This window comes from Panthera tigris, chromosome C1 (genome assembly GCF_018350195.1).
Source record: "Panthera tigris isolate Pti1 chromosome C1, P.tigris_Pti1_mat1.1, whole genome shotgun sequence".
Classification (NCBI taxonomy): Eukaryota; Metazoa; Chordata; class Mammalia; order Carnivora; family Felidae; genus Panthera; species Panthera tigris.
The window spans coordinates 12,090,299-12,117,536 of NC_056667.1; the positions used below are offsets into that span (position 1 = coordinate 12,090,299).

The window sequence follows — 27,238 nt, forward strand, 5'->3', positions numbered from 1 at the left end:
TTCTTTCCAAGATTCCACATTTTGTGGGGAACTATTCTGGAATCGTCGCCGTGTCAGGAACGGGCCCCCCTCGCCCCTCGGGACAGCAGCCCAGATAAGACAGACGGGGCGACGGAGCCTCAAGGTGCTTGTCTACACAGGGCCCATCTCGGATGGCAAGTGAGGGGCCGCGATGTGATCGCGGGGCCAGACGGCGACCCGCGCCCACTACCAAACAGGGCCCTCTGGATAACGTGCTGGTGTCACCGCCAGCAAATCATCCTGCGTTACAATTCAACGTCACGGTCGAGAGGCACAGGTGGAGGCCCGGTCCCGCCGGCAGCCCCTGTCGCTGTGGCAACCCTGGACTGGACGGGGTAAACATCAACCTCTCCGGCCCCCTGGGGCAGCAGAGCCGGCCTGTCTCTGGGGACGTTCCAACCTGTGTGAGGTCACTGTCCGGGCCCAGGGTGGATCAGAGGGAGGACTGGCTTTGGGTGGCCGCTGTCCACTGCTGTCCTGGTTAAATCGCCCCCCGCGGTGAGGGTCCAGGGCCCCCGTGACCAACTCCTCGTGGTTCTAGCAAGCCTGTCCAGAGGCGGGCCCCAGAGGTAGGCCGGAGATCCGGGGCCCCCCAGACAGCTGGGCACACAGGGGAAGCCCCGCCCCACATCATGGCAAATTGCAAAGCAAACTATTTTGCTGAAGAGAGGCTTTTAATACATAAATCAGATCTTGACAGCCCCTTGCTTAAAACCCTCTAATGGCTTTCTACTGCACTCAGAATAAAATCCAAGGCCTCTCTCTGCATGCCCTGGCCTCTGCCCAGATCGCTGACCTTGACTCCAACACAGCCACCACTTCTGGTCTCCCTTTTGCTCCTCCAACGCCCCAAGCTGGTCCGCTCCTCTGGGCTTTGTATGTGCTGTTCCCTCTGCTTGGAACACTCTTCCCTCAGCTCATGAATGGCTATTTCCTCCCCATTGTTGATTTAGGTCTCAGCTCAAATGTCACCTGCTCAGAGAAGCCTTCCCAGACCTTCCCAGGCTAGCGAGGCCTCCCCTCTGTCTCTGATGTTCCCTATTACTCGGTGGGTATCGTTCCCTCCAGTTGTGCTCCTTATCAGGTCTCCCTCACTAGGCCATCGCCTCCCCCACGGCGGGCCGGGACTGCAGAGGTCACTGCCAGGACCCCGGCACTGAGAATGGCACTTGGCACTGAGGGGGCTCAACGTGTATTTCTAGAAAGAATGAGACAGAGCGGGCAGCTGTGAGGGCTAGTTCTGCGGTGGAAGCAAGCTCCCTGCACAGCGGGGACCCAGGGTGCCCTGTCACCATCAACAGGAGCAAGGGGTCAGCTCTGCAAAGGTGCCCAGAACCTCATCGGAGACCCTTTAAAAGTTAGAAGGCAGCCGGGGCACCCAGGTGGCTCAGTCGGTTGAGCGTCTCACTTTGGCTCAGGTCGCGGCCTCACGGTTTGTGAGTTTGAGCCCCATGGGGGGCTCTGTGCTGACAGCACAGAGCCCGCTTCGGATCCTCTGTCCCCCGCTCTCTCTCTCTGTCTGCCCCTGCCCTGCTTGTGTATGCACATGCTCTCTCTTTTGAAAATAAACACTAAAAAAAAAAAAAAGAGTCAGAGGTCGTTTTTTGCTCCAGAAAGTCTGAGATGGGCAGAAAACACCCAGGGAAGTGATGGGTGCATATCATGAAGGTGATGTGGCTCTAGAAAGGTGATGGACCTCAAAAGCCCTTCCTCCTTTGGTTCATGGGGAAGGGGGGACTCTAGGTTGTACATAAACCTGCGTCACTACCAACTCCTTTGAGGCGGGAGAGGCCCATCCCTGGGGCCTCGTGACTTCACAGGACAAGAGTGCTCCTAGTGGCTATTTCTAAGAGGCCAATCCTGGCCCTCTCCAGTCACCTGCACCCGCAGGGGCCATAACTGCTAAGGGGTGGGAGGACAGGAGACTCCACAGAGGCGTCTGGGGAAGGCCTGGGGCAGAGCTGGGGATAACTTTGGGGAAGGTGGAGGGCAGAGCTGGGCCCCGGCGAGCTTAGCTCAGCGAGCGCTTGAAGGGACGGAAACGTTCAGAAGGGCAGGGGTCACTCACTCTCCACGTAGAACACGCCCACTTTGTCCGAGTCTGTCATGGAAATGTAGAGAACGATCTCATATCCCACGGGGAGGCGGTCTGGGCCTTTGGTCCGCAGGATCATCTGGGACATGTCCTTGAGGTCTGTGGCGAGGGCGGGGGGTGGGGCAGGGGGGATGCACGGGGAGGTTAGAATTAAGAGGCGTGCGGCTGGACTGTTGGCTCGCAAAGAACCCTCACTTTTCCCATCAAGACAGAACCCGCACCCCCCCCCCCCCACATGCGTATTGTGGAAACTGCAGAAAAGCATAAAACCCGGTTATCACCTCCAATACCATGATCTCCTGTGACCTCTTGAGAATTTCCTTCCAGTCCATTCCCTAGGTATATGAGTACGTGTAACTCCTAAAAAATGTGGTTCCGATTGAACCACATTCGTAGATTTGTCTTTTTTTTTTTTTTTTTTTTTTTTGCAAGAGTGGATACTTCAGTCCACCAACCCCAGGAGACTGAAGGTCGCTCCAGCCTCTGCCTTGGCCCGGCCCAGGACTGAGCAGGAGTGTTTCCACTGCTTCTCCCTGCCCCCAACCCCGAGCGTGGGTCCCGCTGGTACCTTCCTTGCTGTAGACCTTCTCGTCGTTCAAATCCTCCTTGGGCAACCAGGGCGTGTCTCGGTCACAGTTCACCAGCAGGATGGCCCCCTGGCCCTCAGGACCCCAGGTCCAGGATGCCTGCGTCGGCAGGGAGACAGGTCAGTGCCTTCTTGTCTACCCTCTGGCTGATTCCCGGCGCCACTGCAGATCCCACGGGACGCCAAAGAGACAGCCCCAGGATGCCAGAAAGAGCAGTCACCGCTCATCAGGGGCAGGGGGCACTTGGCAAACGCGAACTCCCCATCTGATGCCCGGAGAGGGGCAGTGTAAGCACTGGAGGTAAGCTCAGGAGGGGGACGGTGGCACAGGGAGACCCAGAGATAGGAAAACTGACCGGGGCTTTTATGAGCCTTGTGTCTGGTGTGCCTGTGCCTGGAGGAGGTGGAGGCAGGGAGACGGAGGGAGGCCAGAGAAATGAGCCCGCCGACATTCTATGACAGGCTCTGAAGTCCACAGGGGATCACGGGGAGATGCCTGGACGGACAGACACCCAGCTGTTTGCAGACATGCTGAGTGGTCCAAATGGGACCTGCAAGGCGATCCATTCTCTACGCTGCAGCCAGGGCCGAATTGGAACGAGCTCCAACCAGATCATGTTGCTTTCCTGCTTTAAGCCCTGCCGGGGGCTCCCTGTTGACTTAGGATAAAGTCCCGATCCCTCACCGCAGGCTGCAAGGCCCGGCGAGACCTGCCGGCTCTCCTTCGGCCCCCCTCCACCTTCCCCCTCGCTCGCTCTGCTCCCCCAGCTCTCAGGCCTGTGCCCTTATGTGTCGCTGTGCTCACTGCGTGCTCCTGTGTCCCCCTAACCTGGCCAACCCCACTCCTCCTCCTGGTTGTGGCACGGCCATCCGTTCTTCCTGGAGGCCCTTCTGATTCTCCAGCCCTGAGCATCTGCCCTGGGTCTACGCTGAGGGCACCGTACACGTCCTCTCTGGGGATGAACTGGCATATGAAAGTAACATATGCCCCTGGCAAAAATATCGGTGATGTAGAAGGCCAGGAAATGGAAAATAGGTAGGAGCAAACCGCCTGGATATACGCAGGGCGAAACCAGTGGAGCTGAACAACCGGCTTGAGGGCAAAGGAGAAAAGCAGCATGAAATGGACAGCACGAGGCTCTCGACACGAGTTAAAACATACACGCGCACGAACCACACTGTGCGTTCTACGAGAATCATGAGAACACAGGGGCGCCTGGGTGGCTCCGTCGGTTAAGCGTCTAACTCTCGGCCTCAGCTCGGGTCATGATCTCGTGGTTTGTGGGTTCGAGGCCCCACATCAGGCTCTGCACTGACAGTGTGGAGCCTCTCTCTCCCTCGGTCTGCGCCTCCCCCCCTCGTGCTGTCTCTGTCTCTCTCAAAATAAAGAAAATTTAAAAAGGAAAAAAAGAATCATGAGAACAGAAAGAAACACCTTGAGCCCATTAAAATGGCCCTTTGCGGGGGAGCAGAATGGGAGTGTGGAATGCAGGATAAAAGAGGATAAATGAATGATGAATGAATGAATGAATGAGTAGAACAAGAGAGGCGTTGTGCGTGCACCATGAAAAATAACATGCACGGGCGCCTGGATGGCTCAGTTGGTCGAGCATCCCACTCTTGATTTCAGCTTAGGTCATGATCCCAGGGTCTTGGGATCAAGCCCTTGCGTTGGGCTCTGGGCTAAGAGTGGAGCCTGCTTGGGATTCTCTCTCTCTCTCTCTCTCTCTCTCTCTCTCTCTCTTTCCCTCTGCCTCCCTCCCCCCACTTGCTCTCTCCTCTAAAGTGAGAAAAAATATATGACTTGAACTGAGAACGATTAATGCAATCTTTCCTCCTGACAGTCCCCCTCGTTCAGTTTTAAAATTAAAAAAAATGGGGGGGGTGGAAATAATGAGAGCAAATGCTTTGGCAGCACTTTCTCTGGGGCAGGACGGTCATTATTTCCACAAACTAGTGTCCCATCCTGTGGGGGGGGTGGGGACGGAGCCCGGCTCCCCTGTGAGCTCTGCCACGGGTGTGCCGTGTGCGGGAGCCTGTGCTGGGCCTCAGTCTCCTCCTCTGTAAAAGGGGAGCTGTCTGCTGGGAGAACTACGGGATCCATCCTGGGGCTCTGCCCCCAGGCACCCCCCCCCCCCCACCCATGCCAGCCCCGTCTGCCCTGGTAACTAGATACCTTTCTTGGGTTGTTCTTCTCCACCACGCCGTCCCGGTCTGCGTCCACATCCAGGGAGATCTCTGGGGACAGACACATGGGTGAGTTGTTGAGCCTGCCGGACAGGGTGAGGTAGGCCAGGGATCTCCCAATACTTCACTGTTCCGCAGGCAGTTCTGGGGGGTGGGCGGGTTGAACCTCACTCTACAGGTCTAGGAGCCTTGGCTCAGAGGGGCCAAATTGTGTGCCCTGTGTGAACAGGTCGCATTAGCAGACCTGGGACACACACTGTGTTTGGTCAGATCTGAAGCTCACATTTTACAAAACTTTCACAGGGAGGGTGCCTGAGTGGCTCAGTCAGTTGAGTGTCGGACTTCGGCTCAGGTCATGATCTCACGGTCTGTGAGTTTGAGCCCCGCGTCCGGCTCCGTGCTGACAGCTCGGAGCCTGGAGCCTGTTTCGGATTCTGTGTCTCCCTCTCTCTCTCTCTGCCCCTCCCCTGCCCATGCTCTGTCTCTCTCCATCTCAAAAATAAATAAACATTAAAAAAAAGTTGAAAAACTTTCATAGGGTTTCCTGACTGCCTTTCCCAGTCTTCTGTCCTGGTGGTGCACACAGGTGGTGCATTTGTATGTGATCTCTTCTAGAACGCCCACCTCCCCCCAGGGTTTTACTGTGGGTGGGAAACTAGGTCTCCAACCCCTCTGGATCTCAGGGTGCCCGAGAAGCCAGGCTGTCAGATAGAAGATCCAGGGTGAGGTCCCTGTTTATTCTTTCTTTTGGGGAAGGGGCGTTTGGTGACCTTAGGCCTGTCCCGGGGACAGGTGTCACAGAAACTGTGTGGGGCAGTGAAATGAGCTCAAGATTTAGTGTCAAGAGAGTGCTAGGTTTGAACCCTGCTTTTCTGCTTACGAGCTCTGTGACTTTGGGCAGGTTAGACAGCCTCTCTGAGCCTTAGGTTCTTTACCTGCAAAATGGGGCCCTTCCTCGTCGGAGGAGGTGTACTAATTGCAACAGTAGGCACTGCTGACATTTCGAGCTGGATGCTTTGTTGTGGGGACTGTCCTGTGCACTGGAGGATGTTTAGCAGCATCTCTGGCCTCTACCTGCTGGATGCCAGTAACACCCCCCAATTTCAGCAATGAAAGCGTCCCCAGATATTGCCAAATGGCCCCTGAGTTAGAGACTAACAGGGAGGGGCAGGGGAGCTTGTCCCAAGGTGATGGGGATGTCACACAATGGGACAAGCTAGTCCAGGTCCCAGAACTGCCCCGTGGGCTTGGCCTCACGCTGAGCATGACTTGGACAGAGGGCAGGAGTTGGGTGGGAATGAATGCATTCCTGGTCTGTCCCCTTGGCAGGCAGGCTCTCTCCCTGGCTCGGGTGGGAAGGAGGGTCCTGGCACAGGAAGGGCACTGATGTCACCATTCCAGAGATGGCTCACCCTGGGGATTACACTCAAGTCTTCCCTTTGCCCATAGCCCGATTCCCTGAATGTGGCTTTTCTGGGTCTAGGAGGAGGCAGGGCAGGGGAAGCTTTTAGGGTACTCTTTCGTTGGGAGAGGCAGCACCCCAGGGTCCCAACCTCTGCCTCCCTAGGGATGTCAGGTGCCATAGGGCATGATTAGGTAAGCTTCTCCCATCGATCACTGTTGGTCATCTACTATTTCCAGGCACTATACCAGGCATGGGGACCCAGCAGTGGGCATTCAGGGCATAGTGCCTGCCCTGGAATCGCCGGTCCTATGAGATAAATATTATTGTTGCCGTTGTACAGGTGAGCAAACCCAACCTCAGAGATGTCACCTGTCAGCAGACGGGGCTGATAACCTGGAGGCTGGTGCAGGGTAAGGATGCTGGGGACAAAGTGGTGAAGGGGGGTGCCCCCAGCTGCTGTTAAGCGACTGAAGTCTCAGATGGAAAAGCAGTATTGATTTTGGCTCCCAGACCTTCATGAACGTTCCAGCTGGACACTCCCCAGTCAATGCGGCCTCTCCGCGAGGTTGGCTTCCCGAAGCTCCGCCCCCGAGAACCAGCAACAGACCCGGGCTCCTTAAGGAATCCCTTTCTTTGCTTTTCAAGGTAACAATCTCTCCTGTGTGCGCAGTTCCCCTTGCCAGAGGCAGAGAACTTGCCATGCAGGGAGGAGTTATCACTCGCCCTGCCACCCTCACCACACAGACGAGGAACCCGAGGCACCCAGCAGGGAAGTGACCATGATGTCCCCAGAGAGTGCAGAGCCAGGCATCCCAGGTGGGCCTCTGACTCCAGACCCCTGGCCTTGGCCTGTTTCCTGCACTGTCTCAGGCTGATCTCCACCTTGGGCTGTCTCTGAAACCCAAGTCCGCCTTCAAGGGGAGATTTGCTCCCCTTAAGGTCATTCCCAGAGGGGCTGGCCACATCCCCACCCTGGCACCCCTGTGGCTTTTGTCTCTGGGTCAAGGTGGCGCCCCGCCATGGCAGTGGTGGGTCCACGAGAGCAGCGGATCACAGGACAGAAATTACGAAGCACTTAATTGTGTTCTACCTCATGATGAATTCCTTAAGTTAAAACATTTTATCGATATAATATTTGCACATAATGCAAAAAAAAAAAAAAAAAAAAATCAAATAGCACCAAACAGCTCCTAAAGAAAAATAAGTTTCCTGTCCATCCCATCCCCTCACCTGCCTGAGGCAATCTCCATGGTGCTAAGTAACATGCTCTGTTGCTTTCCCTCGATTTGTTAACTTCAGACACGTTTCATTGACTTCCTGTTAGGATATTCAGGCATTACCTAATTGGGCCCTCTTATGACCCGCGGCCCAACCGAGGACTTCTCCCCCTTCAAAGCTTCCTCCAAAGTTCAGTTTAACTAGATTCTGACGGGATGATCCTTGTAGGGACAGAGAATAGGGCTCTCATGACCCTCCCAGAGCTCTGCCCTCTTGGGATAGCTCTGTCTTCCCTGGGGGGCGGGGGGGAGGGGGTGGAGGGAGGAGAGGAGAGGACATCTGTTTCGGGGCATCTAGGCTCCAGACGACATTTCCCAGAGGCTCTGAATCCTACCTCAGCTCCCCAGAATAGCCCTGAGGTATCAGGTGGCCTCTGGGGTGTGGGGCAGATTTATGGGAAATGTCACTGGGATTGGGTTCAAGGTAGTCTGCCCCGAGAATCAAGACACGGAGGCTTGACACAGAGGCCTGAGCATCTTGGCAGAGGCCGCCGGCCCCCATGGACAGTGGCAGGGTGCCTGGCCTTCTTACGTAACTGGGCAGCTTGGGGTGTGGTGGGGAAGAAGGACTTTCTCCCCCACAGCCAACTAGGGCAATCATCCTAGACTCTGGGGAAGGGGTACAAGGAGTGAGATCCTTAGGTTGATGCTAAAAATTCTCAGGGCTCGTGTCGTGCTCCTGTTGCCAGGATAGCAGCAAAGAGGAGCCCATCCCCCACCCCCATTCCCCTTAACGGGGGTGGGGGGGGCTTTGCAAATCAGCTGTACCTGGAGTCTCGGAGGCCCTCGGGGACCGCGGGGCCCAAAGGCTTCATTTCACAGCTGGGAAAAAGTGAGGTCTAGAGAGGTAGGCTCCTTGGTAAGGTCACACGGCAAGTCCTTGGCGGGACTGGGAACCGAGACCCGGTTTGGCCGAGGGCACCATGGGTTTATTTCCAAATCCCAGGAGGAAGACTGAGGGGCAATAAGGATCTTCCAACTTTGCTCAGGCAGAGGGGAAATGTGGCTACCCCCAAGCAGAAGGGAGAAAAGAAAAAGTCCTGAGTGAGCTGTCTTCTTTGCACACAGCATCCCATCGGGTCCCCATGAGCACAGCGCAAGCATGCGCCGTGAAGAGGAGGGCCCTGAGGCTCAGAGGGGTGACGGTCCCTATGTGGCTGAAGGGGCAGGGCCAGAACTTAGACTTATTTCTGTCTACTCCGCAGCCAGGGCTGTCTCTGCTCAGCGTGGGCTCAGGACAGAACTAGGGTTCAATGGGGGCGCCCGGGTGGCTCGGTCGGCTAAGCATCTGACTTTGACTCAGGTCATGATCTCATGGTTCATGAGTGTGAGCCCCACCTCGGGCCCTGTGCTGACAGCTCGGAGCCTGGAGCCCGTTTCGGATTCTGTGTCTCCCTCTGTCTCTGACCCTTCCCTGCTCATGCTCTGTCACTCTCTCTCAAATAAATAAACATTAAACAACAATTTTAATGGTCAGGCTTATTACTGGCCAGTAATACTGGCCGCTGCCCTTCCTGCTTTGTCACCAGTGTCCCTGTCTCTGTGGGATTAGGTTTCCTCAGGGCCAGTCATCTGAGACATCCTCACGTGCATACACCTGCTGGCTCCCTCCTGCAACGGGGGAGGCGTTGGCGCCTGTCTCCCAAGGCCCCGCGGAGGGCGTCCTGAGGACCCCACCCCAAGGCTGGGCTCTCCCTCATGAGGTGCAGAAAGCGGGTCAGGGTAACCAGCAAAAGAACCCACGGGGGAAAAAGTGAGAAGCAGGGGAGCGCTGCTGTTGAGCCCATTTTGGTGGCTAACGGCACACGGCTGGAGGAGGCGGCCCTGACGCGGGAATGAATTGTTTTCTGGGGGCAGTTCTGAGACCCCCTCGTCGATCCTTGGGACAGCTAGGAGAGTAGATGGCAATCGTGACAGTAAAACGTCTAGGATTGGAGCCTGGCACACTGTAGGTGCTCAATAAAGCTCAGGAGTCTCTCCTTCTCCTCCTCAAAGCACCCAGCACAGGCCGGGACACAGAGCGGGTGTTGAAGAAATGGAAGACATTATTCCTGGTTTTAAAGCGCTCAGCACAGAGTTGACTCTCAGTAACTGGTGGTTCTCGCCCCCTGCCATGTGGCAACTCTATCAATGCTACATTAAGGCTGGACAGACAGAATGACCCCCTGAAATATCCTCCCGGAAAAAGCATATACACGTGTATGTGCAACACCTTGACTGCAGAAGAAGCCGACCTGAAGGACTGGAGAAGACCGCACCCCATGTGCCCTGGCACCCGGGCAGGGGAGTGCTGTGCAGATAGGAAGGCCCTGGGAGGGGAGTAGTCCTGAGCTCCGGACTCAACCTGCTGTGGAGTTGCTGTGTGACTTTGAACAAGTTCCCTAACCTCTCCGGGCCTTGCTGTGCCAAATGCCAAATGAAGGGCTTGGACTAGGCGAGTTAAGGACCCAGGCATCTCTGTTTCCACGGCTGGGTCCAGGGAGGGCCGGGGGGTAGCTGGGATTATCAGGAACAGAGCAGACTTTGTAGAGAGGCCATTTCCCTCACTGTGAGAGGCCGACTCTTCTGCAGGCTGCAGGGGAGAGGCAAGGGAGGAACAGACTTTGCTCTTTCTTCTCGGTGGCCCACAGAGCCCGGGCTGGGAATGCCAACACTGGGGTGAGTTGCTGGCGGGCCAGGGCCTGCCTCCTCCTGCAGGACACCCCCCCAACCCAGTACGGAAGGGACTGGGTACCTGTGCATCCCTTCTCGGGCCCGCATTATTCAGAGGAAGCTCCGAGTGCCAGGTCCGCGGCACTGAAAACAGGCCAGGTGCCCCTGGGGAGCAAAGGCACGCGGGCCACAGCCCCACCAACTTACCGATGGCCGTGAGGAAGAGCCCAGCCTGGTCAATGGGCATGCTCCCCTCCTCCTCGTAGTAGTTGACGGTGACCTTGGCAGGGAGGGGCGCACCGGGAGGGAGAGAAGAGCAGAGATCACAGATCACAGGCAGCAAGGTCTGCAGGGACCGCCTTCCCTGACTCATACCTCACGGCCCGTCAGGCCAGTTCTCCCCTAACATGCAAACCGTCTCCTCCAGGAAGCATTCCTGGGTTGCGGGGCTGCTTCTGTCCAATTATCCAACCGGACAGGGGCCTCCCCTCCTCTCAGAGGGCATCCGGGGTGCTGACTGCTTACCTGTATGCCCTGGTCCATTCTGCTGGGTCTACCGTGGTGTATGACTAGCTTCTGCTAAGCAACCAGGGCTCAGGACTGAGGTTGTTTGCTTTGAATACCGCCCAGAGCCATCACTGCCGTGGGGCACATGGCAAAGCTCGTAATCAAAGGACCCAGCGACGAGACATCTGGTCTCAGCTCCGGGCAAATCACCCAGGGGCACTCAGCGCCCCATTTAGACCGCGCTGAGACCGAGGACGTTGCGGGGTGTACCTTCCACGGATTCTAATAGATCACTCGGCAGCCGACAGCCTTAACCTTCCACGAAATCATCACTCGGCCGTCTGGCACGGAGCTTCCAAAACAGGAGCCACCAGCCACACGTGGGTACCGAGCACATAAACGTGGCAAATCTGATTTGACATGCGCCGTGCGATACAGACTTGGTACGACAAAGAACGTGAGCCAGCTCCTTAGTCTGTCTTTTATGTTGGTATCACGTCAAACTCGTAAGACTGTCCTCTACGGTGTTAAGGGCCACGCACTGCGAAAATTAGGCCCACCTCTTTCTTTTCGCTCTTTCACCGTGGCAACTAGACAGCGGGCAAAAGGGGGGGTGTGGTTCCCACTCGCTGTGCGCTGGGATTGCGCGGTCTAGCTGGGCCCCTCGTTCCCACCGCCCTCGGAGCACCTCCCCAGCCGCGGTACCTTGTCGCTGCTGGCCTCGGTGCTCGCCTGGCTCATCGTGACCCGCAGCGTGGTGCTGGGCGACAGAAGCCAGCGCTGTTTGCCGTTGGCGGCCACCTCCTCGGCCTGCCCGTCACGCACCACCTCTACCCGCACGCGCTCTGAGTGCTTCAGGCTGAAGGTCTGGGCCTCGGCGGGGGCCGCACTGGAGGGAGAGAGGAGAGCGGGTCGGAGGAGGCGATCCCCGGACAGGTGGGACAAGGGGCTCCAAGAAAAAACTCCTGGGGGGCCAGGGGGCAAGGGCCCTTCTGGGGGATCGGGTCTGGGGGCCCCCGCAAAGGACCCCGCTGCACTACAGTCACCTGGTTGTGAGGAGGGCCCTCGGTTAAAATACAGATTCCTTGGGCCCGTCTCGTACCCACTGAGTCAGAATGTTTGAGGGTGGGGCCTGCGGCTCTGAATTCTTAATGGCTTCCTCATGGCTTCCGACGGGCACCCGTGTGGTACCTTACGGGTCCAGGCCCAGAGGTCTGGACCAAGGAATGAACTTGCTCCAAAGGCAGGGCCCGCCCCCCTTCCTGTGTCTGAGCTACAAGCGGAACTTGGTGGAAAGGCCTCAAAGCGGCAGGAGCCCAAGTGCGGGGTCTGCCCAGGGAAGGAGCCTGGAACTTGGGTCCTCAAAGGGCAGGGGTGGGTTGGCTCTGTCACAAAGGCCCCTCCCGCCGTGACTTTCTTTCCCGGCTTGGAACTTCCCATCTCACAGTCATTCCTAGGGGCTCTGGGGCGGCCTTCTATGAAACGGTGGTACATCTGGAATTCTTGAAAAGCCATTAAGATTTCAGGGCAGGAAGCGAACTGGTTTGATCTGGTTTGATCTAGGCACATTTGTGTCCCCCTACAGATACACATGTTGGAGCCCTGCTCCCCAACATGACTGCGTTTGAAGACAGGGCTTTTAGAAGATAATTAAAGTGACATGAGGTCATGCGCACGAGGTCCTGTCTGATAGGGCTGGCCGCCTTACGAGAAGGGGAAGAGAGATCTTTCTCCCACGCACCGAGGAAGGCCACAGCCAGAGAGCGGCTACCCGCCCGCCAGGAAGCATTCCCACCCCAACCCGACCACGCCGGCCCCTGATCTCAGACTTCCGGCCTCCAGGGCTGGGAGAAAGAGTTGGCTCTTTTCAAGCCCGCCAACCCGCGGTATTTTGTTACTGCCTGAGACACTGGTTTAAGGGGAGGCCACAGGAAGGACAGGGAGACTGGGGGAGGAAGGTGTCCGGGGAGGACAGTTTTGCTAAAGCCAGCGCCCAGTCTGAAGAGGGCTCAGAGGGATTTAGGTGGGATTCCCCTGGGCTTTGGGACTAAGACATAGAGGTAAGTGTCAGCTTTGAAGGCACATCTGCCGTCCCGAGGGCCCGGCACTCCCGGTTCCTGAGCTGTTCTCCACTACCGCTGGGCATCAGAATCACCAGAGGGTGCGGTCTAAATCCTCAGGGTTTTTCTTTTAAGGCTGGAGATTTGCGGATCCTCTCCCCGGAGCGTCTGGCTGGCAGAGCGGAGGTCCGGCCGGGGCAGCTGCAGAGGTGAGCAGCGGCCAGAGGCTGGGTGAGAGGTTTAGGGCAGAGGTTCTCAAAGCTCAGCAGCATCACCCGGAACACTTGTCTAAATGACGATCGCCGGGCCCTCCTCAGAGTTTCAGATTCAGACGCTCTGGAGTGGGGCCCGAGACTTTGCATTTCTACCATTTCCTTCCTTTCTTTTCTTTTCTTTCTTTCTGAGAGAGGGAGGGCACAAGTGCGCAAGGGGCAGAGAGAGAATCCCAGGAGGTGCAGAGAGAGAGGGGGAGAGAGAGAGCAGCAGGGCTTACCCGAAGCGGGGCTCGAACTCACGAACCGTGAGAGCACGACCTGAGCCCAAGTCAGATGCTTCACGACTGAGCCACCTGCGTGTCTACTGTTTCGGGGACCTGTTGGCGATGCTGCTCCAGAGCTACACGGGTCTAGGGAGCCACTGGCTTAGACGCCCGGCAGTGCAGTCTGGTGGTTAGAGCCCTGGGGTGACCAAGGTTGCGAGTGAGTCTGTAGAGGCCGCCAGGCAGGGTGTCTCTGAGCCAGGCCACGGACTGCAGGGGCCGCTGGCCAAGACCACTGGTCCGGGGCACTGCAGGAGAGCGCGGGTCAGGGTCTGGCCGTCCATGCCCGGGGCTGGGAAAGGAGCCTGAAAAAGCTCCAGGGCCACCCTGTTTCTTGTCCGACTGCCCCCTTCTGAACTCCTGAGCCCATCTCGGGGTCACTGAGCTGATCTGAGGCTGGACGCTTGTTGGCGGTGGGCTGCTGTCCTCTGTCCACACTCATGGTTGGGAGAAGCAGAGTCGCAGCAAAAACCCGGATTGGGGGTCCCCTTGCTTGACACGTGGGCTTGAGCCCAATTTTGCCACTGAGCTGCCGAGGGAGGCTTGGGCGTGTTCCTTGCACCTTCTGCGTGTCCGTCTGCCCACCCAGAAGACACCCACCCACGCCTCCTGTCCCTCGGGCTTTGTCCGTCATCTGTCACAGGGCAGGGACTGAGTTTTGTCTCAGGGTGTTGCCACGGGGTACCTGTTCTCTGGATGGCAAGCCCCCGAGGGCTTCAGGGGCGCCCCGCCTCCTGCAGAGACCAGCGTAGGGCTGGGGACATCACACACACCCCAGCAAAGACGGTGGAGCTGAGCAGGACAGAGGTGAGCCTTCCAGAAGTGCCAGGCGGCATCGCCCAAAGGGCACGCGCGTAAGACGCTGTGAGGTGGCACAAGGATGCACAATTGAAAAGATTTATGTATTTATTAAAAGTGTTATCTTTTCGGGGCGCCCGGGTGGCTCAGTCCGTTGAGCGTCTGACTTCGGCTCAGGGCATGATCTCGCGGTCCGTGAGTTCGAGCCCCGCGTCGGACTCTGTGCTGACAGCTCAGGACCTGGAGCCTGCTTCCGACTCTGTGTCTCCTCCTCTCTCTGCCCCTCCCTTGCTCATGCTCTGTCTCTCTCTGTCTCTCAATAATAAATAAATGTTAAGAAAAAAAATTAAAAAAAAGCGTTATCTTTTCATGGCAATTGATAAAGGATTGCCATTTATGGTAATAACATAAGTTCTCCATTTATTTATTTTTATTAAATTTTTTTAAGTTTATTTTGATCGAGAGAGAGAGAGAGAGAGAGAGAGAGAGAGACAGTGCAAGTGGGGGAGGGGCAGGGAGAGAGAGAGGGAGAGAGAGAATCTCAAGCAGACCCTGAGCTCTCAGCACAGAGCTCAACTCGGGGTTCGGACTCCCGTGAGATCATGACCTGAGCCAAAACCAAGAGTCAGACACGTAACTGATTGAGCCACCCAGGAGCCCCTATTTACTTATTTTTTAAAATAGGCTCCAAGACCTCGTGATGGAGAGTCACATGCCCTACCCACTGAGCCAGCCAGATGCCCTGCAAGATCGCCACTTAAAGTTAGGAGCGCCTGGGTGGCTCAGTCAGTTGAACATCCGACTTTTGATCTCAGCTCAGGTCATGATCTCATAATTTGTGAGTTCGAGCCCCGCATCAGGTTCATCCCCTCTCTCTCTCTGCCCCTTCCCTGCTCAAGCTCTCTCTCTCTCTCAAAATAAAGAAATAAACTGAAAAAAATTAAAATAAGATAAAGTTATAAAATGTGAGTTGATGTAAAGAAAAATGTTAACAGTACTACAGGTAGAATACAGTGTGGGGGAAAAAATCACAAGTCTGGGCAATTGTGGTCTCAGGTCAGGAAAATATTCCTCTGGCCCAAGCCCCAGCTTTGACCATCAACTTGCCGGATGGCTTTGGGCAACGCACTTTTCCTCTGTTTCACCCAATGGAAAATGGGAGCATGGCACCAGCGGGAGGTGGCTGGCACCGGGGGAGCGCAGGCCCTGCACCCAGGGGTGAGGAGGGAGGCACTGAAAAGCTGGGGGTCTCTCGGCTGGGTCCCCACTTCCCTTTACGCACAGCCACTATGATTTCATCTGGTTTTATACGTTGGGTCTCTGCATACAGTTTAGAAAAAAATGCTTTACAAACTCACAGGGCAGGATGAGTTTTAGGACCCGACTTTGACAACGGCTGCTCTAAGTGATGCTTCCTGCCACCTTCGTTCCTCGGGGCCAGTGAGAAACTGGGGGAGGCCCCAGAGGCTCAGGGGGTTAACGCCTGGCCCTGGCTGGCATTGGAGCTCCAGGGCCCCATTCCCTCCTACCCCAGCACCAGCCCTGCTCTGAGCTGAGCAAACAGCTATTCTTGGAGCGGCTCTGGCAGAAGCAACAAAGGCACCCATTGTCCCCTGGAGATCCTGTTGGCTGCCTCCCTCCCCAGAAAGAACCAACCTCTCAGAGCTCATCCCCCAGAAACCCGAGAACCAGGGGCTGTGGGCACCTTGATTGTCCCTGGAGAAGGCAGGGAGGGGCCCAGGACAGTATCGAGGGACCGAGTGGGGAAATTGGGGGCGGCCACGATCAGGTCACGATCTCACGGTTCATGAGCTCGAGCCCCACGTTGGGCTCTGCACTGACAGCATGCAGCCTGCTTGGAATCTTCTCTCTCTCTCTGCCCACCCTCCGCCCTGCTTGTGCTCTCTCTCGCGCTCTCAAAATAAATAAGTAAACTTAAAAAAACACTGCATTTCTTCCTCCCCCCCCCCCAAATTTATGGAGGAACAACTGACAAATATAATTGTGCATATTTAAAGTGTCCAACATGATGATGTGCTACGCATACACGTTGGGGAATGAAACTGCATGTCTTTTCTTTTTAAAAAACTTTGTTTAATGCTTATTCATTTTTGAGAGAGAGGGAGAACGTCAGCAGGGGAGGGGCAGAGAGAGAGAGACACAGGATCTGAAACAGGCTCCAGGCTCTAAGCTGCCGGCAGAGAGCTGGATGTGGGGCTTGAACTCATAGACTGTGAGACCAGGATCTGAGCCGAAGTCCAACGCTCAACCGACTGAGCCGCTCGGGTGCCCCGTGTCTTTTCTTCGTTTCGTTGTTCATTTAGTGGCAAACTAACAACGGTTATCTTCAAAAGTTATTACAGCAAAGGTGCTATCATTTCTCGAGGTGAGTGGGAGACCTAGGATCACAGACCCTTCCCACCTAAGAGGCATCCCTGGGGTACGTCACCAGCATTTGCAAAACCAGGACTAGGGACGGGACAGGGGTCTGGGGACACACGCGTGGTCTTAATACGGCGAACGTGTAGCCTGGAGACTGCCTTTCTAACAAGCTCCCGCAGTTTGAGAAGCAACGAATTGGACACGGAGAGGAGGAAGACGAGCAGAGGATTCCCGGCAGCACGGGCAGCCTGGGTGGCGACTGCAGTGGACGTTAGCCGAGCGCGTTGGAGAGACGAGGGAGAGCAGCGTGGCCGCGGTTTGTGAGCAAAGGGGAGGGGGGTGGCGGGAGGAGAGGACCTAGCTCATGGCGAGGAGCTGGCCTTCCCCCTGCGCCCCCCCCCCCACCCCGAGGGCACTGATGGCTTCTAGGCTTCGGTGACATGATCGTTTTTGCGCTGTAGACAGATGGCCCAGGGTGCGGGGTGGGGAATGCGTTTCAGGAGAGCAACAGCGCAAGGTGGCGGGGCGGGGGGGGGGGGTTCAGTGAAGTGACTGCCGCTGTCCGGGTGAGTCAGGATGGCGGTGTGGGACAAGGTGATGGCCGTGGGAATGGAGAGTCATGGCTGGTGTCACACAAAGGAGCTTTGAGCAAGACTGGAGTGCGGTGTCAGATGTGGAAGAGGGAGGTTGGCTGAGCCCGGCCCAAGGGAATGGACTGCAGAGACCTAACGTGTGCCCGGCCCCGCGAAGGTTTTAGGGCGTCCGAGGAACCAGTCGGTTTCTCCGATCTTTGCTCAGTCAGAGGGAAGGGTCACCAGCTTGGCCTCGTGGGGCTGGGGTGCCCACTCGGCCCCAGGCGTGAGGGCACGGCGTGCCCGCTCCTAGCTGGCATCTGGAACTCTCGGCTTATCCACCTGTCCCGGGCCTCGTTAACACCAGGCGGGGATCACCCCCACAGGGAGCCCAGCTCCTGGCGGTCTGAGTGCGACATCCTGCCCTCGGGTCTCTGCAGGATGGGAGGGGGTTCGTGGGTGCCAGCTTGGCAGGCAACGCCACAGCGAGCACCCTCCAGACGGGAGGAAGGCAAAGCCTCAAGCTGGCGTGATGGGGGCTGGGGACGGGGATGGGTCTCTCTTCAGCCACCCCCTTCTCTGCCTGGTGACCTCAGCAGCCTCTCTCAGTAGGCACTGGTGCTTCCAGCCGCCCCTCTCCTTAGGGCAGAAACAGTCTCCTCTGTGGTCACTCCCTCCCCAGACACCTTCAGTGGCTCCCCACTGCCTACGTCACAAAGTCTAACGTCTGAGCCTGGCAGTCAAAGCCCTGGCTTGAGCTCACTGACTCTCTAGCCTTACGCTCTAGGCTACGGAGTCGATGCCCTTTCTGCCCCTGTGGGTCCCTACCGTCTTGCCAGGTACCTTTGCTCCTGCATGGCATGTCCTGGTCACACTGTGCACCCTGTCCATCCTTCAGCTTGGCTGCCTCCTCCTCCAGCAGGTCTTCCCTGATGCCATCCGCCAGGATTCCTCCCTCCCCCCACTTTGTTGGTGCCTCAAACGGCACTTAAAACAAATGCTCAACATTTCTTTCCCATGCGTCTCATGGATGTTTTGAGGCCATAGCTCGTTATCGTTTTACTAATATTACAATAAGCCCAACGGTCCTTCACTGATAACGACTTACTGAGTATTTACTATGCGCCAGGCACTGTTGGAAGCCCTTGACTCACGGGATCTCGGTCCATCCTTCCGACACCCCATGAGGTCTGTCTCAATATCGTCCCATTTTACAGGGGAGCATGTTGAGACCGGCAGAGGGTGAGCACTCGCTCCGAGTCTCAGGGACGGTGTTGGCAGAGCGTGGGGGTAAATTCAAGCTCTCTGAGCTCTGGGTCTGGCGGCTCCCTTCCTGGGGGAGGATCCACAGGTTACAGTCTTCCCTAAAGGTCCTCTGGTGGAAGGCGAGGGGAGAATGTCAGGCCTGGCTCAGGACAAGAGCAAATGAGAGGCCCTTAGGGACCCCTAGAGCTCCCTGCTGATTTTGTAGGTGGGGTCAGAGGCCCAGAGAAGGGACACCGAAGGCTTGGGTGAGTGGCCTAGATAGTCAAAGCCCCTGGCCATGGAGTCTGGCATGGCTGGACAGGCAGAGCTGCCTCTGAAAACTGCCCCCCCCACCGCCCCATCTAACAGGTGTCTGTCCAGCCGGGGGAGGGGGGAGAGGAGAGGACAATGGTGGTGAGCCCCTGTCACCATGCTCCCAACCTGATGCAGGGCCCTGAGGGCAAGGAGGGAAGGCTCTCGGGGACCCCAGCTATGCAAGCTGGGCCGGACACACAGGGTCCTCCTTAGAACGCGGGCCCCCCTCCCCCCAACCCCTCCCAGGAGCTAGCCTGAAACCAGAGCCCCCGAACCGCTCCTGGCGAGGCCTCCTCTTTAGGGTTGAGAGCGCTGGGTGCTGTTCTAATTTATGAGGCCTCCTGACTTGGCCTGATTCCTCCTACCATCATTCTCTTAGGAGCAAGCGCTGCTCTGGCCAAGCTCGGCTACATGCCCTTGACCTTCCACTGGCCAGTCCAACGGTGCTCATCCCTTGAGGCTGGGGGTGGGGAGCTCAACCCAGTGACAGGCCAGTCTACATGCATCACTGGCCACATCCATCCATTCATTTACTCAATGAAGGAGCCCTTCATTGACTCGAGGGCTGGAGGTGTATGGGAGTGAGGAAGGCAGCCGGTGTGGAGAATGCTGCTCAGAGGAGGTGATATCTGAGCTAAGCCTTGGTGGATGAAATGTCAGGCTTGCAGAGGTCTGGGGGATAGTCCTCCAGGCAGAGGGAACAGCATGTGCAAAGGCCCTGTGGTATGAATGAGCTTGGTGTGGTCGAGAGCTAGTAGGATCCACAAAACCAGTGCGGCCAGAGTGGAGTGCGTGTAGGGTCGTTGGCCGGAGATGGGATCGGTGAGGCAGGGCTTGGCACTCTAAGGGAAGGGGAGATCATGGCACACCAAGTCTCCATTGCTTCTAACTGGATCGCAGACCCTCCCTGGCCTTTGTCCTAAGGATACTTTCTAAAACACTCATACCAACTGAGGAACAGGGAGGGAGGGAGTCTGAGAAGAGTCGAGGGAGTGAGGTGGTGAATTTTGAGGCTCTGGGCTCTTCCCCAAAGTCGGGTACAAATCTGTACCCTTCCCTATTTTCCCAACATTTTACTGTGCCTGCTTCTCCCGCCCTGGCACCCTCCTTCCTATCTTCTGCCCGAAAGTGATGGTCAAGATCCTGCCAAGAGACATGGCTGGTCAGCCTCTGCCCTGGGGTATGCCAGGGGAGGGCGCGGGGATCATTCCCACCTCCCTTCTCATCCTGAGGTCAAGTGTAATTTAGGAGACCACTCTGCAGAGGCAAGAGGCAATTGTTCACATCACCTGTGCCCTGAAGTTCCTGTGGACTTCAGGATACGGATCCTGAACTTTCTCCAACAGAGTGAGGGGGCCACCTCTCACCCCCCAGGACTGTGTAAACAAAGGGAGGGGTAGGAGAATCTGCCTTCACAACTTGGTCTGTGGGTCAGCGGGAGAGTCAGGCAGAGCGTGATCACCCCATTACTTGACCCCGCGGCTGCCCTTTCTCCAACGCCTCCCAGCTCTGGGGGTGTCCCCGCTGGGAAACCAAAGGTGAGTGGGGAGGAGGGTGAAACCAACATGGGAATGTCACTGCTCTGTGCCCTCACTAGCTTCAAGCCAGGATCAGGCGGGGGCCCCGGCAGCCCCAGTGAGGAAGCAGCTGCCAGCCAAAGGGAACATCGGGGGAGATGGTGCGGGCGAGGCGTACCTGTGCCAGACCTAAGATAAGACGCTTGGGCGTGAGAGAAGGAAACAGAAAGTGCCTTCAATAACTATGGCAAAGCAAATCTCTAGATAAAAATCCCCACTTCCCCTTTTCTGTGTGTTTAGTCACAGCTCGCTAGAACCAGCACCCAGAATGTGCCTGGGCCAGGGCGTCCACCCCCAAAGGGTCAGTGTGGCTGGGGAGAGGGGGGGTCAACCATAGGGTCTGCTGAGTAACGGGGCAGGTAGGCCCCCACCGTGTGTCTGGGAGGGGAGCCGCGTGTGCGTCTTAGGAAAGGGGGTGTGGGTGTGGAGACTTGTTCATTCTCCTTTGTCACTCAGGAGTGAGAAGTCAAAGATACTCCCTTACTAACTGGGCGCAGGGTCCACCAGGCCTTGTCCCTTGATGCCTCCACAGAGACCCTGGCGGGGGCGTGGGGGAGGGGGGGCTCATGTGGGGTCTGGCGTCAGTACCTGTGTCCGGGTCCAGGAGGACCCATTGGGAAGTGCAGGGTTGAAAGGGGGCGAGTGAAGTGTCTGGGGGCAGCGGAGGGTAGAAGGGACACAGGCTGAGAGGGTCGCCCAGTTCAACCTGCTAGTTTGAAGGTCACACAGGATAGAGTGGAAGTTAAGTCAGACAGACCTGGCCCGGAGTCCTATGTGACACCTCTCTGGGCCTCACTTTCCTCATCTACAAAATGGGATGATCTCAGCATGACCCCCAAGGTCTGTGATGAGGAAGATACAAGATAATGCATTTGGTTTCTCAGTGCTCCCTAAAATCTCTGCCATTATTAATACCGACAGTAACTCTTAATGCTACCGATATTAGGCGTGACAACAGCAGTAATAGCTCCAGCTCCTTTGTTCTAGAAAGGGCTTCCTTCCACTAGACCGGTGGTTCTCAAACCTGGGGGTGACTCTGTCCTCCCACCAGGGGACTCCTGGCGTTACCTGAAGACATTTTTGCTTGTCACTTTTGCAGGGACATTGCTACTGGGGTTAGAAGTCAGGGATGCAGCTAAACATTCTACGAGGCACAGAACAGCACCCCCCCCCCCCCCAGCAAAGAGTTATCTGGCCCCAAGTGCAATGGCGTTGAGGTTCAGGACCTCTGCTCCAGACTTGTGCTGTTCAGAACAATGACAACCGCCTACCTGGGGCTCTGGGCACCGATGCTCGGTGAAAACTGAACTGAGATGTGCCGTAAGTATAAAATTTACACACTGGATTTCAAAGACTTAGTATGAAAAAGACAATGTAAACTATCTCACTAACAAGTTTCATACTGATTACATACTGGAATGCTAGTATTTGGGATATACTGGGTTAAATAAAATATATTATGAAAATTGGGATGCCTGGGTGGCTCAGTTGGTCGAATGTCCAACTCTTGGTCTCAGCTCAGTTCACGATCTCACAGATTTGTGAGATAGAGCCCCGAGCTGGGCTCTGTAGAGACTCATAGAGCCTGGCTGGCTAAGATTTAAGAAAGAAATGTTTGCAGCCTGGGAAACAGCTGGTTGAAAAGCAGCAAAGCAGACCAGGGAAACCAGGTGTCCTTTGAAATGTCAAGCCTGGAAACAGCCAGACCTTGCCCGTGGATCAACATTCCCACTGTGTAAATGCTTAATCTAAGGTAGAAAAACAACCCCCTTCCTGTGATGTATACACTGCCCCCATCACGTTCCGCTCGCCTGCCTGCACGTCACTACCCTGATTGTACTCATCAGCCAAAAACTTAGGAATAAGCTTTGATCCTGCTTCTGATATTTCTTTCCCCTGCAGCCTTTGAGATGCACTGATAAGATTCTCAATAAAAACTAGGCAAGAGCTTTGCTCTGGGCCATCACCACTCGAGGTCTTGGCCCCCTCGCTCTCTCCTTTCTCTGATTCAGGAGCCTGGAGTAATCTGTCATTTGCTGCCCCAGGGTTTGCTGATCAAACCCGGCAGAGCTCTGTGCTGATGGCCCTGCTTGGGATTCTCTCTCTCCCTCTCTCTTTGCCCCTCCCCAACTCGTGCAGGCGCACACTCTCTCTGTCTCAAAATAAACATTTAAAAATATATTTTATGAAAATTAGTTTCACCTCTTTATTTAGTGTTTTATTTATTTTTGAGAGAGAGAAAGAGAGAGAGAGGGAATGAGCGGGGGAGGGGCAGAGAGAGAGGGAGACAGAATCTGAAGCAGGCTCCAGGCTCTGAGCCGTCAGCACAGAGCCCGACGCGGGGCTTGAACTCAGGAACCACAAGATTGTGACCTGAGCTGAAGTCGGATGCTTAACCCACGGAGCCACCCAGGTGCCCCACACCTCTTTCTTTTAATCCTAAAAAATGGGGCCACAAGAAAATTAAAAATTTACACTTGTGGCTCAGTTTGTAGCTGGCATTCTGTCTCTGCTGGACGGTGCTGGTCTAGACTGCACTTCTCTCGGGGGTGGGGGAGTCTTAAGGGAAGTGCAGTTGCGGGGTGTGGGTTGTGGTGGCAGTGGCCGCTTTCTTGAGAAAGGACAAAGCGGATCATCACAGCTCTGCCCCCTGGCAGAGGGAGGGTAAGTCCACACCTCCCTGACTCCAAGCCTGCCCCACCCCCACCCCGCCCCGGGGCTGGGCCTCTCTCTGCCAGGACAAGGTAGGGCAGGAGGCCTGAGCATGGCCCCTCTATTTTCTCCCCATCCCCCCTCCGGAGGCACCATGCCAGTCTTTCAGGCTGCGGCAAAAGGGCCCCAGTGCACAAACAGGCGGGTATGGGGACAGCTGAGGCTTAGAGACCTAAGTGCCCTGGCTACCTGCCCACCCCCTGGCAGTGCTCAGATTAGGACTGGGGGTGGGGAAGGGAGGGGAGCTCTCCCAAGCACTGAGGCCTGGACCACACTCCACTGCTGCGTTATGACCCTCAGAAACCACCCCTGGAGTTTCCATGTGGACAACCGAGGCCAGGGGCAGATGCCTGGGGAGGGTCCCTCATCTGCGTGGTGACTAGGACCTTTGCCTTCATGGAAGGAGGCTGGGGCTTAACGGTATCAGGGTGGCCAGTGCCTGCCCAAGAGGTGGCAGGCGACTGGGTGGGCAGGGCTGCTGGGGTCACTGGAGACGACAGAGGATGGGCTGGGGAGGGTGTGTGGGAAGACACAGGGATGGGATTGGTAAGGGTCTGGGGAGGCGGGTGGTCCAGATGACAGGGCAATTTGGGAGCAACATGTCACACTGGCACCTCCAGCTCAGCTCAAGGCACAGGGAGGTTAGGGGACCTGCCTAAGGTTATCAGCATGGGGTTCCGCCTTAGAGTCCGGCATGCTCTCTCCTGTTGGCACTGACCCCTCCAAACTCTAGCAACGAGGAACATTTCACATGCTTGGAATAGAGGGCTGCTATGGCAGAATGGTCATAGAATGATCCTACCTGGACCCCGTCCACCTTTTCACTCACACCAGCCACACCTTCGCAAGGATGCCCCACAGAATTACAGGAGATGGGCCACTGGCCTTGCCTGCTTCCTGGGGGCTGGGGGCTTTGGGGGGCATGGCCTCAATCCCCCCACCCGATGTCCTGCTGTCTCAGAAATCCTGCACCCTGCCAACATTTGTGGGCAAGTGAAGACGGGGAGGGGACAGGGTCTAGAATCAGGGACGCTCTTCGGACAAAGACCCCCACCTCTGCACCCTCCAGCCTGGCAGAATAAAGTCCTTCTCAACCCCAGGGTGAAGTCAGGGGAAGGCATTTGGGGACAGGAGCTCACAGCCAGTGCCTGGGGACAGGCAACCACGGGCAGCCCCCACAGGGCGAAATTGGAGCCTGAGCAACCCCCAGGGCCAGATTCCGCCCCAGGGCAGCTCCCCTCTGGCCTGGCCCCAGCCCCCCCCCTCCCCCAGCAAATCCTGGAGAAAGCTCAGCTGATTCGAGGTGAGTGGGGAGTCGGGAGGGTCTGAGAGGAAGGGGAGGGCCTGGGGGGAGAAGGGAGGTGCTGAGGGGAGAGGATGGCGGGAGGACTAGGGGTGTCTCTGGGGTTGTCCTGAAAGGGGCTGGAGGGGGTCAGACCGTGGGAAGATTGGAGTACAGGGGAGGGGCCCTGGGAAAGGGGTGGTGAGGTTGCTGGGTCTGTGTGAGGGTCTCGGGATTTGGTGGGGCGAGAGGCGGGGGGTCTCGGGCCGTCGCGGTGGCCCTGCTCACCTGTAGACATCGGTCCAGAGGTGCGTGCCCAGCACGTACACCGCCTCGACGCGGCTCCCGTACTGCAGCCGCACGGTCCGCTCCAGCTGCATCGTCCCCCAGTGGCCGGCCCTGCGCCGGTCCTCGCTCGTCCAGGTCAGGTCCGCCCCGAGCACCTGCAGCAGGTGAGTCCCCTCGAACCGCCTGAGCCGCTGCGGCCCGGGGCGGCTTTATCTACGGCCGGTGGGCGGGGCGGCCGGCCGGCCTCCTCTCGCAGTGGGCCGCGGGCCCGTCCGTCAAGCGTGGCCACGCCCCCACAATTCCCGCGCGCGCGGCCCCGCCCCCTCGCCCCCGGAGCCTGTAATCCGGGTGAGGTCAGCGGTTGCCAATTTCCTCCTTTCCACGCTTGCTTTGCTGGCTCGATACGCTTGCAGTGGGCTCCCAGCTACCCGCGCCAGGACGCCGGGGCCAGTCCGCCCTCCGGGCGCCCCCAGGTTTTTCAGGGCAGATAGTGCAACTGTGGAGCTGTCAGAGGTCAGAGGGGCGAGGACAGGAAGCGGCGGGAGCCCGGAGGGAGTGGGCGCCCAAACCCAGCCTGGGGGCCGGACCGAGCCTTCTTAAAGGAGGCATTTGCAAACTCGGGGGAAGGGAGGCGGGGGAGTCGCCGGAGCAAAGCCAGGAAGCCAGATACAAGCTGACATGCCTCCGTCCACCGGACAATCAGGGAAAATGGGGAGGGGGTGGCAGGGGAACCCAGCAGCCTACAGGGTCAGGATGCCAAGTCAAGGCATTGGTGAGTGGGTGGGCGGTGGGAGCCTTGGCGTGGCTTCTTCAGCGAGGAGTGGTTGGGTGTGGAAGTGAAAAGGGCCATTCTGGCTGTGGAAGATGGAGGTGCCCTGGGGCAAGGGGGGTGGGGGGTGGTGGTGGTGATGAAGACCCCAGCTGGGGCTGTGTGAGTGGGGGCCGGAGAGGAGGGGATCGACGACGTGAGCAGCGGTTGTGGGGTATTGACGTTCTGGGGGGAAGGGCAGTGAGGGGTCCCGTGCTGGTCTGGGCTGCAGGGCCAAGGAGGGTGGCACCGCAGGGGTCAGTTCGTGTCTTGTGGAGGCTGAGGTGTGGGACAACATCCAGTGGGAGCCCAAACCGGTCCCCACCCCTGTCTCAGACCCTCCCCGCTCCGAATCTGAGCCAGGGCCTATGCCTATTCAGATAATTCAGCCAGCTATGAATAAGTGTTCCTTGGTAGAGTGGACAGGAGCTGGTGGGGGGGGGCGGCTGGGGGAGTGAACAGAGGTTACAAGAAAGAGGGGGCAGGCTGGAGGGGGTGTGCGTTTGAGGAGGGGGCAGGACTGCTGGGGCATGGGAGCCCTGGGAGGGGGTGCACTTGAATGAGAGGGTTGAGGCTTAGAAGTGCCCAGAGCTGAGGCACACCCAGCCCCTGACCCCATCAACTTTCTCGACGTGGCCCAAACTAGGAGATGCTAGAGCCCAGCTGCTCGTGGGTAGAGCAGGATCTGGGAGGAATGTGGGTGGCGAAAGGGGAAGGCCTGAGTTGGGCTAGGGGGGCATGTGCCCCAAAGGGCACCCAGGGAGACGCTGGTAACTTTTAATAGGCTCCTGGCAGTGCTGAGGGAGTGCACCATCCAGTCAGGAGACAGCTCGAGGGGAGCTACCTTGTGCACCTTGGCGCTGACTTTGAGGGTCCCCCCAGGTGGGACCTTGTCTGGGCATCCCTCTACTGGAGTCACTTTTGCAGCCCCTACCCTGTGGCAGATACGGGGCATATGCTGGGGACCCCTCCTTCCTGGAGATCGTAGGGCATGGTACCCTTATCTCACCCACCAGGGAACTAGGGCCCAGAGTGTGTGTGTGTGTGGGGGGGGGTAGAGGAACATTGCACCCCCACCTAGGCCCCGGGAGGTCACGACAGCAGCCGCGTAGTGATAACGTCAGGCAAGAGGTGGTGATTGCCAGCAGACAGAAAATAACAGCGGGCCCTTAATGCGTTCTTTCTGGAGTGTGCCAGGCACAGCTCCAGCGGCACTTTTCATGTATTAGAATTAGATCATCGGACCGTCCCAATTAACCCTGCCACTTTACAGATGAAGAAAGCGAGCGGCGCAAAGGTTAAAGAATTTGCCCTCAGTCTCCTAGCTCCCGAGAGTGGCGGAGCCAGGGTAGGACTTGTGTGGCCCCAGGGGGTGGGGGTGGGGTGGGGTGGGGGACAGGGGAAGAGCAGGCGGGAGCAGAGAAGGAACGTCGGCTCTTAATTGGTAGACGAGGAAACCCAAGTTCTAGTCCCCTTGTGGAGCCTTGGACAATGCGCCCTGCCATTTGGAGCCCTCGGTTTTGTCATCTGTGAACGGCTGCTCTCTCCGCATCGACGGGAGGGTGGCATCACATGAGACAATGTATGGAAAACACTAGCACGAGGTCCCTGGCGCGAGGCAGAGCAAGAGATGAGACTCCCTCTCCTTGAAAAATTCCAACCGGGACCCGGTGGACCCACACTCAGGGTTCCTGTCCTTGCCTCAGGGCCTGGTTGGTGTTAAGATTGGGGGGGGGGGGGGCTCCCGGTGCCCAAGGGTTTAAAATAGCTGAAGTGGTCACAGCTGTTGGTGGATTCAGGGCCGGAGGTCTCACGCATCCCTGCTGCTCCCACCGCTCCCCTGGGGGCCGGAAGAGCCGCAAGGCATCTCATTGTGCCTTTTGGGGAATGCCAACAAAGGACAGGCTTAGCGTGGGCCAGTTCCTGGCACT

General features: G+C 57.2%; 1 protein-coding gene and 1 non-coding gene across 2 annotated transcripts in view; both read right to left on the minus strand.

Moving 5' to 3' along the window:
- The window catches only part of PADI2 (peptidyl arginine deiminase 2), a 43,697-nt gene extending 19,029 nt beyond the window's left edge, over nt 1–24,668 (minus strand). The window contains exons 1-6 of the mRNA XM_042994947.1: nt 24,500–24,668; nt 11,436–11,619; nt 10,431–10,503; nt 4,879–4,940; nt 2,685–2,802; nt 2,090–2,215 (exon numbers count right to left, since the gene is read on the minus strand). Coding sequence (XP_042850881.1) covers nt 2,090–2,215; nt 2,685–2,802; nt 4,879–4,940; nt 10,431–10,503; nt 11,436–11,619; nt 24,500–24,591 — 655 coding nt within the window. The 5' untranslated portion in view covers nt 24,592–24,668. The remainder of the gene's footprint in view (nt 1–2,089; nt 2,216–2,684; nt 2,803–4,878; nt 4,941–10,430; nt 10,504–11,435; nt 11,620–24,499) is intronic.
- Nucleotides 16,567–16,699, minus strand: LOC122241731. The gene has a single exon (XR_006221954.1). It is a non-coding gene; the product is annotated as a small nucleolar RNA SNORA72 (small nucleolar RNA).
- Nucleotides 24,669–27,238: the final 2,570 nt, after the last annotated feature.